The 13,245-nt window shown below is 53.0% G+C and overlaps 1 protein-coding gene across 2 annotated transcripts in view; it reads left to right on the top strand.

Moving 5' to 3' along the window:
• Window positions 1–109: 109 nt before the first annotated feature.
• The window catches only part of LOC138806559 (two pore channel protein 1), a 44,397-nt gene continuing 31,261 nt past the window's right edge, over window positions 110–13,245 (top strand). The window contains exons 1-2 of one of the 2 annotated variants that reach the window (XM_069991977.1): window positions 110–287; window positions 3,878–4,114. In XM_069991977.1, the coding sequence (XP_069848078.1) occupies window positions 4,003–4,114 (112 nt within the window). In that variant the 5' untranslated portion in view covers window positions 110–287; window positions 3,878–4,002. The remainder of the gene's footprint in view (window positions 288–3,877; window positions 4,115–13,245) is intronic. The other variant, XM_069991975.1, reaches the window with a different exon arrangement.

Raw genomic sequence — 13,245 nt, 5'->3', positions numbered from 1 at the left:
AATCAGAGTTCGACATGGCAGCCCAGGCGCCCAATAGGCGGCAGCGAAGGGGAAATGGGGCGGTGCCGGTGGGGTGGAGGGGACGACAGGCGGGGGCTGAGCTGGCGCAGCTGCCGTGGTGGCCGCGGCTGAAGTGGTGGCCGCTGTGGTAGTTGCAAGAGCTCCGGGTTTTGGCGGCGGCGCCGGCGGCCTGGGCTGCGCGTTGCGGACCCTGGTGTGCGGTCCGGGTTCCCGGGGCGTCGCGTGTAAGAATCCGAAGGGTGCTAGGGCTTGGCCCGTGGGAGAGGGTAAGGGTCAGGGGTCAGAGGGCGCGGAGGAAGGGGTCGCGGCCGGGCACCGGGTGTGGGCGCTGGGCAGGGCGGGCTCCGAGGGATCTGAGGGGTCCGCGTCTCCCCGCGGCCCCCGCGGGGGGCTCGCCCCCTTCCCCGCGCGCCCCCCGCACACGCGGGCGCCCCGCACGTGGAGCGGAGCCAGCACGCCCGACCTTTGACCTCCGCGGCGTCCTCCGCTGACCCCGCCGCGGGAGGCCGGCGTCCGGGCGGTGACCGCTGGCCCCCTCCCTCGGGGGCCCGGGAGGGGCCGGACAGAGCCTCCCGGGTGCCCTGGAGAGGGAGCCCCGGGCGCCAACTCTGCCCTGCGCCGGGTGACCTTGCACAGCGCCCGGGCCCTCTCTGGGCCTCCCGAGTGGACCGGACAGGATTCCCAGTGCAGGCCGAGGAGAAGCGTGCGTGTCCACGCTGCCTGGACCAAGCGATGTCCAGGCTCCCTGTGGGAGACTGTGGGGTCTGCTGGGAGGCCGAGGCAGGAGGATCTGGATGGAGGCCAGCCAGAGCTACATCGCCAGACCCTGTCTGTCTGTCTGTCTCCCTCCCCCCCCACAACTCCGAAACAAAAATCAAGAAAGTGATAGGTTTAAGGAACTAGTTGAAGTACTAGTTAAGGGTCGTGGTTTAAGCAGGAGGTGGTTGTGGAACTTTGGTCAGCACCACTTCCCTGGTATTTACTTATGGGAAACAACCACTCCGAGCCTCAGTTTCCTCATCTAGAAGGTGGAGATATTAGCCGAAGTCCGTTCTAGCAACAGCAGTGCGGTTGACACTTTGAGCGACATAGTTCTTTGCTGGGCATCGTATGTTTAGTGACGTCTCTGCCACTGTTTTCTAGTGATCACTGTCAAGTGGTGACAACCAGAAAGTTTCCTGCCATTGTTAAGGTCTGTTGGGACCAAAGTCACTCCAGTTAAGAGTCTTTGAACTGAAACAGTGTGGACCTGAAAGAAGTGAGACACTACACAGTTAAAACATAAAACTGCTACGATCACTACAAGATCTAGAAATATATTCTTTTTGTGTGTGTGCGCGTGTTTGTCAGTGGTGGGGCTTGAACTCTGGGCCTGGGCGCTGACCCTCAGCTCTTCAGCTCAAGGCTAGTGCTCTACCACTTGAGCTACAGCACCACTTCCATTTTTTTTTTTTTTTTTTTTTTTGGTGGTTTATTGGAGATAGGAGTCTCACAGACTTTCCTGCCTGAGCTGGCTTTGAACCGTGATCTTCAGATCTCAGCCTCCTGAGCCACTAGGATTAGGATTTCTAGCCAGTTCTTGATCAGCTGAGAGGATTAATAAGAGTTTCTTGCCTTAAACAAATATGAGACTATCAGAGCCGAGCAAGGGATACAAGGAACTTCACATATATACCCTGTCTTCTTTGAGTATGATTCAAATTATCCACAATACAACAATAAACCAGCAAGCAAAGGTTAAGCCAGAAAAACAAAAAAGAGAAGCAGATTTAGGACAGCCAAATGGTTGTATCTCATCTGGGATTTCTTCTTCCTCCTCCCAATCCCCCAGTGAGATTTAAAAGCAAAATAAATCCCCAAATCTGGAGGAAATTAGAAAAAAAAAACTACAGGAAGTTTGCCGGGCAGAGCTACAGACTTTACACAAAACAACACTCACATCTGCTCACTTTAAATAGGTGCTTCCCCCTCCCTTCCTCTAGTCACATCAGAGGATTCCAGAAAGGAAGTAAATCACCCAGGCAAAGCGGGTTCAAGCCAGAGGCTCTGCAGCTTGAGGACAGAAGCAGCTGCTGTTTTCAAGTTCAAAAGTCTTTAGACAGATGTGCTGAGTCGTAGCCCAACCAGAAACAGGAATGCGTATGTAGAGACTTGTAACTGGACTGAACTGAATGTTCTTTTACAACTGTGAGTGAAGGATAGGCACTTCTGGAAAAACAAAAACAAAAACAAAAACAAAAACAACTTGTCCCCTTTCCTTTCTTTTCCAGCCCCTGTGAATAGGAGAGAACGTTGTGTACTGTTTCTCAGCCTTGTCCAGAATGATCTTGACTGTTGGAGCTGGCTTCTTGGGGCTTTTTAGTTACGCTAAAATGAAAGTTGTTTTTGAAGAAGAGGAGGAGGAGGGGATAAACTTAAGTGGCCTGGTGTAACTTTTTACTTGTATAGATTTCCCCTCCACACACACATCCTGGGGACTTGTAGGGATCCTACTGAGCACTCAGGTCAGGCGTGTAGTATAAAAATTTAAACTTGGCTGTCTGCCTGTGGGTCCTCAGTCATGTTACTTAACATCTCTGTGCCTAAAACTTTCCCCTTCTGTAACGGGAATGGAGAATCAAAAAAAAAACAAACAATTTTTTTTTTTTTAGGTGCCAGTCCTTGGGCTTGAACTCAGGGCCTGGGTGCTATCCCTGAGCTTTTGTGCACAAGGCTAGCATTCTACTAGTTGAGCCATAGCCCTGCTTGGGCTTTTTTTGGCTAGTTAATTGGAGATAAGAGTCTCACTGACTTTCCTACCTGGACTTTGAATCGTGATCCTCAGATCTTAGCCTTATGAGTAGCTAGAATTTTAGGTGTGAGCCGCTGGTAACTGATTTAACTACTCTTAATGATTGTATTTTTGTTGTTGTTTTTGCCAGTCCTGGGGCTTGAACTCAGGGTCTGGGCACTGCCCTTGAGCTTCTTTTGCTCTAGGCTAGAACTCTATCACTGAGCCACAGCACCAATTGTGGCTTTTTCTGTGTATGTGGTACTGAGGAATTGAACCTAGGGCCTCATGCATGCTGGGCAAGCACACTACCACTAAGCCATATTCCCAGGTTGGTTGTATTTTTTTTTCTTTAAAATCTATGCATGATTCATGCACAGATCAGTGTAATGAAGGTAGAGGAAGAATGTTAGTCTTCATCTCATTTTTCAGACATAGTTACCCTTAACTTTTCAGGATTTTTTGTTGCTTTGTGTTTCCTTTGTATGTGAAAGAGAGAGAGATAATGTGTACTGGGACTCGAACTCAGGGCCTTATACTCTTGCCTAATGTATTCTGCTTAAGGCTGGTGCTCTACCACTGGAGCCACAGCCCTACTTCCATTTTTCTTACTGGTTAATTAGAAATAGAAGCTCTCAGATTTATCTTCCCTGGCTGGCTGAGGTCTGAAATCCTCAGATCTCAGCCTCCTGAGCAGCCAGGATTTCAGGGTGAGCCACTGATGTTTGGCTTACCCTCCTCTCTATCTTTTTTAAAAAAATGTCTTTTTGAATAAACTTATTTTTGAGACAGGGACTTATTGTGTAGCTCAGATTAGCCTCTAACTCCCAATTTACAGTCGTGCACCGTTCCTCTCAGTATTGTCCGTATTTTAACACTCATCGACGGCCATAACCCTTTGAAATTTAGCCGTGATTCACCTGCGGTAGGCTGCACTGTCTAGAAGAGCATATATCATTCAGTGCTTGTGCTGCCATCACCGCTACCTAATTCCAGAACATCGTCATCAGTCGTGGTCATAATTTAATAATAATCCTTCCTTTTCTTTCTTTCTTTCTTCTTCTTTTTTTAATCCCCCAACCTTAGAAGATGCTACTGATGGAGGCGATTCTGAAAAGCACCTCTGGGCCAGTGGCTTTGCGAGGAATCTCATACCAGCGACTGTTTGGAGCCCTGGACGACGCATCCTGAGGAGTGCAGGCTCAGAGAAAATGGCCGCGAGTCTGGATGATGACGTGCCCCTCATCCTGACCTTGGATGAGGGGGGCGGTGCCCCACTGGCTCCCTCCAATGGCCTGGGCCCAGAGGAAGTACCAAGCACAAGTAAGTGGGTGTGTGGCTCAGGGAGTGGCAGGTGAGTTGGGGCTTTGGTCTGCTAGGAGAAGCCAGGACTCTGACATCCAACCCTGAATTGTGACTCAGGACCTGTTGCTAGGAGACCATGGGCTTCTAGTGCCATACCCCCAGCCTTGTAATATGTCTGGGGTCTGTCCTACCCTCCTGCAGCCCTGCTGCCTCTCGTTACCCAAAGCACCTTGTCCTTGTCCTGGATGCTTGGTGGAGGGACTCTGGCAAACCTGTTTCTTGGCTGGCTTCCTTGTCATATTCCTCGTTAAAAAAAGGATCAGACATCACCCCCCCTCCCCCGCCTTCTTCCCCTCCCTGTGTGAAGCTGCTGGCGGGGAAGCAGCACCCTGCCCTGCCAGTTCAGGGCCGGGGTGAACACTTCTCCTGTCCATTGATTTGAGGGTTTGAGGCTTTGCTTTGTCTTCCTGGGAACTGAGGCTGAGCACAAAGCCAACCCGCGAGAGATAGCGAGCTGCAAATGTTTTCCATTTTAAGTGTGTTTCTGGCAGAAGGCATGGTCTTAAAAACCTTCCTGGGCCTCGTCCCGAAGCCATTTGCTCAGGCCGTGGGCTCTGGAGAGGCTTAAAATAACTAGCCCGTTGTGAGGGTCCTGAGACTGTCTACCCAGACGCCTTGGCCATCGCCCAGGTATGCTGCCTGGAGCTGCCCATCTGCTCCCAAGGGCAGACATAGGGAGCAGGGAGGGAGCCTGCCTCCACTGTCTCCAGTGTTCTCCTTCATCTTGGGGGTGAGTCCGTGGGGGGGGGGGCTGGCTGGCTGTAGGCTGGGACTCTCTTTGCTTAGGGCAGCAGAACTGGGTGGGATCCAGGCTGATCAGAACATAAGCTGGACTTTTTCCTAAGCCCCACTCAGTACTGACAAAGCAGAGACTCTGACTTCCTGATATTCCTTATTTCCTTCCTAAGATGTCCTTTGCAAGGGGGGCAATATTGTTCTATTTTAGAGGGAGAAACTATGGGTCAGAGAGGTTAAGTAACTTTCCCAAGGCCACACAGCCAGCAAGTGATTGAGCACAGATTGGAAGTCAGGCCTGCCTGGCTTCCAGATTTCTTCCCCTCTTCCTCCTTCCTTTTTTTCCCCCTTCCTGTCTTACTCCCTTTTTCCTCCTCTGGTTTTCTTCACAAGCTCTTAATAAACATGGGTGTAAGTTCTTAGCACTTGTTATTTTTTTATTTGTATCTTTTTTTTTTTGCAGTCCATTTGTATATTGCACTGTATAATCTCAAAATAGTGATGGCTCTTTATCTGTGGTCTACAGAGGAAGAGAGAGCCGCAGTGGCTAGAGATTGTGTGGCTGACACAGGGTCACACAGCTCGCCACCGGTAAGGCCTCTGCTCGTCCCTCCCGTATCACCATGCACAGGGAGAGGGAGGAGAGGGAAGCTGGGGGTACAGCAGGGTACAGCACTCAGCTCAGAGGAGGGGCCTTCATGAGGGGGGATGGGAGGTGGCTGCTGGCTTATTGCTTAAGAACAAAGACGGGCCTCCTTCAGCACCAAGGAGCGGGCTTTCTGCCCAGTGCCTCAGTTTCCTCGCTCAGGCTCCTATGGAGTCATTTTGCTAAAAGCACTGAGAACCAGTGGGTTCTTGCTAATCTACCTAAGCCTGGCTGGGAAGCACCGCAGGTGTTCTAATGTTGTTCTAATGGCTTTGGCGCTGACCTTCCGCCTGCTGTCTGGGCAGATACTCTGAAACAAATTCATGCCAGGCCAAGGTGGTCACCCCTGGAATTCCAGCCCTCGGGAGGCAGAGGTAGGAGGATCTGGAGCTTCAGGCCTTTGTGTTCCACATGGCAAGACCCTGTTTTGAAAAAAAAAACAAAACAGAGCAAATACCACCACCACCACCACCACCGCCGCCACCAATCCAGCCTGGTCACTCCCCTTGCCAGCCAATGTCCCTCACCGTCTTGTCTGACCGATCTCGCTTCCTCCCTAGCCAGCCTACTGTCCCAGCTCTCCCTTCAGCTAACCCCTGGGCATTCTGCCCCACTCTGCCTTGCTGGGAAGTCAGTTCCTGTTTGCTCACCTCCTCTTCTGTCTACAATCCTGCTGATGGCGCCGTCTCTTTTGAACTTCCCAGAAGCTTCCCATGTAGTAATTACCTGTTTTACCGTCTGACCTCCTGTTGGGCCTCCAGGCTCATTCATCTTTGTGTCGTATAGCTTAGTGCTTGCAGTATCTTGCTGCTACTCAGCAGGGTTGAAATAAACCCAGCTGTGTTCCTGGGGCCTAGATTCTGAAGGTGCTGATCAGATAGGGATGGTGTCCCCTTCTCCCTCTGCTCCCAAGCCTGTGCTTTGAATTCCATCTCAGCTGGATGCTGGTGGCTCAAGCCTGTCATCCTAGCTACTCAGGAGGCTGAGACTTTGAGGATCACAGTTCAAAGCTGTCCAGGGCAGGAGAGTCTGTGAGACTCTTATCTCTAGTTAACCACCAAAAAGCCTGATGTAGAGCTATGGCTTGATTGGTAGAGCACCAGCATTGAGGGAAAAGGCTAAGGGACAGTGCCCAAGCCCTGAATTCAAGCCCCACTCCAATGCTGGCACAAGAAGAAATCCCATCTCTGGATACAGATCATTGTCCTGGGAACCACTACCCTTGACCCCAGCCTATGGCTTCTGCGTGTCCTCAGGGCACTAAGGGGTTAGCAGAATGTGGACAGAGGCGGTCAGTGAGTTGGTGGTGACATGGCCTTGTGTCACTGAGTGTGGTGGCCCCTGGGGGGGGGCGGGGGAGCGAGTCCTGGTGGCCCCTGGGAATACAGTGCTGCCAGGCCTGCCCCGCTTCTCTACCAGCATGCCCCGTCCCAGTCCCCTCAGGCTGCCATAACCGAGTGCCATGGGCCAGGCGCTCTGGGGCTGTGGCCGCAGAGGGTGACATCCCTGTTCCGGATATTGCGAGGCCAGCGGCAGGCATTCTTCGGAAACCTCTCCTTGGCTTGCAGACGGCCACCTTCTGGCTGTGTCCTTAGTTTGGTCTGACACCAGTCCTCATGGGATAGGCCCCACCCATCGGGCCTTTCACTCTGACCACCCCTTTAAAGACCCTGTCTCTAGTACATGCTGAGGGGCTGGGGTTAGGACATAGAAATGTTGAGGGTACACATTTCACCCCCACATGTGCCTCATGTTCCCTCAGACGCACATCTCTAGGAACGCGGCCGTGCCACCTCTGCCCGCAGCCCCAGGCCTTGTCCCTCTAGGAAACTGGAAGGGTTGAATTCTTCTCTGTTCATGAGTAAGGATGGATTTTATCCAAAACTCCAGTATCTCTGGCTGTAAGAATGGCTGCCAGAATGCCAATGAGTGAGTCACGCGCAGGGTGTCAGGTTGATGAAGGGGGCGGGTGGGAGCAGAGGTGTTTAAGACCTGGAAAACCGATCGTGGGCTGGCATTGGACGGGACAAGTTAGCCATACCCCTGCCTCTTCAGGACATGCCAGGCAGTGGTCCAGATCACATTGGAGCACCAGGGGCCCCCACAAGGGTTTTCTGGGGTAATCCGGTCACTCGGTGCATCTTCTAGACCAGGAAAAGATTGGAGGAGGCTGAGCTTGGAGCAGGTCACCGGGAACTCCAAGTGGCAATCTGTATAGGGCCAGGCCTCCAGGAACAGAGCAGAGCGCCCCTCCCTCTGTCTCCTCAATGCCCGGTGAGTTGTGTTGCCTGCAATGCGGACGGCCAGTGTCCCTGGCTCCTTTTTCAGTCTTTCTGTAGCATGGTAGGCTGGTACCAGGCTCCTTCACGGTGGCCAGGAAGAGCTGGCAGGGATCAGCTAGGCTGTTAGCCAAGGACTCCCCATTGCAGAAGTTTGACTTGAGTTTAACCAGGCACCCCGGGGGCGCATATCAGAGTGAAGGCCTCCTGAAGGACTTGCGTAGCTCTTGTTGCTTGTTCTGCCCTGGGTGCCAGAGCAGCTGAACATGGGGGCTCTGGAGTTGGGTCTGAAGACAAGGACAGACCTCGGCTTCTCCAGGCCTCAGCCTCGGACCCCTCCCTGCAGGATGATAATCAGATCAAGATAGGGCTCCAAGTCAGATCGCTGCCGGGACTTATTAAGATCTCAAGCGATTCCTTGGTTACCAACACCATTATGATGGCCAGAGACTGGTTTACTGTGTTGGAATGTTTGTGGTGAGCAGGCATCCTGCATCCCTCACTGCCTCTGTCCCCAGCTCCATGGGGGCCACCATGCATGGCAGCTAGAGACCGGGCAGCAATCAGATTGCCATAGCCTCCCATGGAGCCCAAACACTTGGCCCTGTTAGACTCATTTCCCTGGCGTTCTAAGGGCCTCCACCAGCCATGGGTGATGCCAGTTTAAAAAAGCAGAAGCAGCCAGCTTGCCTGGTGGTGGAGGTTTTGTAATGGAGCCTTTCTCTGCCTCCTCCCAGAAGGCAGGGGAGGGGGAGGGCGGGGAGAGGGGGGATCCTGTCTATTGTCCTCCCCTCCCCCGTGGAATGCCATCTCTCCCTCAGCACACAGAAGCTGTAGTGTCTCAGTGGCAGTGTTGGCTGCTGTGCCTGCTGCCTAACTCTGATCACCTGAGACAGGATATTGACTTCCCAGCCTCCACTCGGGGTGGGGGAGTGGGGTGAGGGGAGGGCACCCTGAGGCCTGGGCTGCCCCCCAGCTGTGCAGAGCCCAGTGGTTCCAGGAGGAAACCTAGGCTCATCATAGGGACCAACCCAGGAAGCACAGGGGCTCTACTCCACGGGAGCTCCAGGGTACCTCTCGCTTGTGAGCCTTGCTTGAACAAATCCCTGGTTTGGCATTTCCTGGCTCAAGCTCTTTCCTCCCTGGTCAGGCGGGTCTGGGGAAGAAGCCACGTGGTGTCCACATGACCCAGAGCTGTTGGGCTCCTGCTTAGTGTATCTCTCTCATTTGGTTCCCTGCAGATATCTGAGGTTGCTGCCTTCAGGATCCTCTTAGAGGGGATGAATGAGGCTCCCAGAGGTCAGAACCTAGCCAAGGTCCCGAGGCCACTTTGTCAGCACTCGAACCCAGATCTCTGTTGTAGTAGCTAGGGTGGTTGCCTGTTGTAGGTGGAGCAAGGAGATGTGGTTGCAAGTGGGAAGTGATAGATTATGTCCCAGGACAGAAAGAACAAACAATAGGCTTGGAGTCCAGCCTGGGGATGCCTAAGAAGGCCAGACCAGGGTGCTAGAGGACTGTCCCCCAAGATTGGCTCCCAGTGACAGTGACGTCGATCGAGACTTACTGGGAGGATATCCTAGACTGAATTGGGGCCGTCGGTACTTGTGTTGTCTGTTGCACTTGAAACCCTTTGTGTTTTGGTGATGCTGGGTGTGGTGGTGGGGGTCCTTCCCTAGCCGAAAGAGTGTGGTTCTTTGGTTAGAATATAGTGGTGCACTCCTGTAATCCCAGCACTCAGGAGACGGGAAGGCAAGAGGATCATGGGGCCGCCTGGACGAGACAGCACCCTGTCTCAGAATAAAACAGAACAAAACCCCACCAGTGGGTCTTCACTCTGAGGCTCTGGTTCAGAGAAGGGTGAAGTCTGAGGGTTGATATTCACTGGTATGCCCGGGACTGTGCCTTCTGGGGGGCAGCGGCCCCTGAGTTGTGGTCATGGAGGACCACAGGCTGACCCCACATTCCCAGCCTTCCACACAGTCAGAACCTATATTTTAAGCACAGGACTTCTGCTTTGTAAACTGACAGCCGACTCCTGTGTCAGCAGCACAGCTGCTGGCCGCAGCCCAGTCACTGGCTGCTTCCTTCTGATCTCAGACACCGGACACACCAGTTCTGCCTTTGCTTTCTGTTCAATATGCAAGCTGTACAAAGGGCTGTGAGGTCACTCCCACCAGCCCAGCCTGGACTGTAATCCTCCTGCTCATGCTTCCTGTGCAGGCAGGTGGCTACCACCATGGCCTAGCTTGCGTTAGTTGGAGATGGCACTTGGCTGACTTTGCCTAGCCAAAGCTAACTTTGATCCTTCCTATCATTTTCTCCTGATCTAGGATTATAGTCCCCAGCCACCGTGCTCTGCCCTTTTCCTTCTTCTTTTTTTTTAAATTTATTTTTTGAGTTTTATTGTAAAGATGCTGTACAGTGTTGTTATAGTTACATGAGTAGGCAATGAGTCCATTTCCTGTCGAGCATTGATACCCCCTCCCTTGTTGTTTATTTTTATTGATTTATTTATTTTGCCAGCCCTGGGGCTTGACCTCAGGACCTGGGCACTGTCCCTGAACTTCTTTTGTTTAAGGCTAGCACTCTACCACTTGAGTCCCAGCACTACTTCTGCCTTTTTTCTGCTTTTGTGGTACTGAGGAATTGAACCCAGGGCTTCATGCATACTGGGCACTAAGCCACATTCCCAGCCTTCCTTCTTCTTTTTTTTTCTTTTTTTAAAATCAGTACCTTTTTATCCTCTGAGCAGCTAGTTTTCCACATGGCCAGCACGTGTTTCTGTGGGCTACAGTGGAGGACTTCCAGTCTGGCTGGTGGTGGGGGCAGGTGGGTGGAGCTTGGTTGGGGCGGGGCTTGGTTAGAGGTGGGGATTGGTAAGAGGCAGGGTGGGGTGAGCCTGAGGAATCCTCTCTCCTGATCTCCTCCACCTCTGGGGCGGTGCTTAGTGGTGGAGAATCCTGAAGTACTTTATGGGGCGGGCTGGGGGGGGGGGTGTCTCCAGCACCGTGTAAGTGGTGTCTGAAAATTCACTTGGCTGCCTTCCAAGAGGAGTGGGGATAAGTGAGGTACGCCCTGATATCTATTCTGTTCATTTGGGGGGCGGGTATAACTACCCACATAGGCCCAGTGCATGGTCTCAGCATGGGCAGTGTACTTCCCCCCTCCCCCCAGCTTCCCACTTTCTGCACACCTGCCTGGTGCCTGCAGCCTGGAATTGGAAGTTCCTAGAGGAGGGTCTGGGGGACCAGAGAACAAATGGCGTCCAGGGATGGGATGTCCCAAGCAGAGGGGAACATGTGGCCAGAGGTCGGGGCGGGGCTGGGAGAGGCAAGGGATGGGCTAGGGGCAGGTTTAGGGGCAGATTAGGTTGTGGGGTAAGGTGCCCTGAGGTCAAACCAGCTGAGGTGGTAGACTACCAGACCTCAGGCAGGTGGCAGAAGTCTGTAAGCTTTCCCTTCCTCATTCATAAGATGACCATTCCGGGTTCAAGCAAGACAGCATGCCCTAAGTAATCAGCCCCGTGCCTGGCTTTCCCCAGGCTGGGCCCCGTGAGGCCAGCCATTTTTAGTGCCAGGGGTCCGAGCAGGGAGATTCGTCTTAAGCAGGCATTCGTCCCGTTGAATGGCAGGAGAGCTGCTAAAGGTGTGTGTGTGGCAAAGCTGTTTCCTACAGCATGGCTTCCAGGTTATCAAGCCCGGCTGGTGTCCCCTTCATAGGGAGGGACCCCTTTTCTCTCCAGGATGGGAGGCAGCTGGAGAGGAAGCTGGGGCCTTGCTGTGGTCTTGCTCTCTGGAACTGGCTTCGGCCCAGCCCCAGGGCCTCCCTGGCGTGGGTGTGTCCTGGCCCTACTCATCTGGCCGCCTGGAAGTCCAGCCACTTCTACACTTACAGGGCTGTCTCTGGCTTCCCCATCTTGGGTGTGGGGGCGCCTTTTCAACGTACCCCAGCAGGATCCAGGGGCCTCTACAGAGGCACACGCCTGAGCACGGCCAGCCCCTCCTCCGCTTCTTAATCCCATGTGCCCAGCCCTTGGGTCAGAAGAGACTTCCAAATCTGAGCCAGCCTCCTGATGGGAGAGCCTGACGCCTGCTGCTCCCTGCAGCAGATGCAGTCCTGCTTTTCCCTGTGCGTCCACCCCTCCCCCCAGACCGAACCCCAGTGGATGGGGGCCCAGCCGCCAAGCTCCAGCACTCTCTGCTCTTTACCAGGCAGCCACGGTTCTTTGTCTCAGCCCTCAGGAAAGAGTCCAGTTCTAGTATAGTTTGAATACTTGGATTACAAATTTTAAAAAGATCTCACCCTCCATGTAGTTTAGCTATAGAAGCAAGAGGACGGAGTGTGGCTGTACTAGCAGTGGTTTCAGTTTATATTCGCTAGGGTTTGACTAAGCCTCACTTGCCAGGATTAAGAGAGAGAGAGAGAGAGAGAGAGACAGAGACAGAGAGAGAGAGAGAGAGAGAGAGACAGAGAGAGAGAGAGAGAGAGAGAGAGTGTGTGTGTGTGCATGCGCGCACGCGCGTGCGCCTGGGCACAGTCCCCAAGTTTCTTTTACTCAAGGCTGGCACTCTGCCGCATGAGCCGCGTCTCTACTTGCAGCTTTTTGCTGGTTAATTGGAGATAAGAGTCTCATGGACTTTCCTGCCTGGGATGGTTTTGAACCTTAATCCTCAAATCTCAGCCTTCTGAGTAGCTAGGATGACAAGTGTGAGCTAACGGCGCCTGGCTCCAAATCACTTTCTCTCCTGACCACCCAGGGAGGCGGTGTCTGACTCAGAGCAATCCTGCTTTGGTGTTCTGCAGCTACAGAGCCGAGTCCTTGTCTTCCCCAGCCTTCCCTAACCACAAGCCTCGTGACTATTCACACCCTGCTCTTCCCCGCTCCCTGTTCTCCATGCACTGAGCCACTCACACCCCAGCTCCTTGCTTTGCATTATGATAGATTCCTAAAGGTTGTAAGAAAATGCAATTTTGGTGAATTAAGTCATTTCAAATATGTGCTGGAGGGCTGAGTTTGGGAAAGAATGCTTTCATTGTATGAATAACAGCCAGAGTCAGGTTGGTGAATCACAGCCTCTCTAGCAGGGCTGGGCCTGTGGGTCTGCATTTTTTTTTTTTTTTTCCTGGTGTCAGGGATGGCCAGGTAGACAGGAGGCAGGAAGGTAGAGTGACAGCCTAGTCTGATTCTCGGGTATTAGTTGCGGGTCTGTTGTTCTGCACAGTGGTAGTTTTGCACATGTCTGCTGGGCATTTAATAATAGACATGAGGGGACAGCACTGTGAGAGGTGAGTCACCAGAAACGCCCAGTGTCCCCGGTGACTGTGTGTGTCACAGCTTAGCTAGTCCTGGGAGCCATCTGGGGTAACGACAAGATCTGTGCGCACGTGATCAGCCCAGATATAGCCCACGCAGGGCACAGCCCTGCTTC

This window comes from Dipodomys merriami, unplaced genomic scaffold (genome assembly GCF_024711535.1).
Source record: "Dipodomys merriami isolate MVZ:Mamm:240054 unplaced genomic scaffold, mDipMer1.0.p SCAF_400, whole genome shotgun sequence".
NCBI lineage: Eukaryota > Metazoa > Chordata > Mammalia > Rodentia > Heteromyidae > Dipodomys > Dipodomys merriami.
This window is presented reverse-complemented; position numbering and strand designations above follow the sequence as displayed.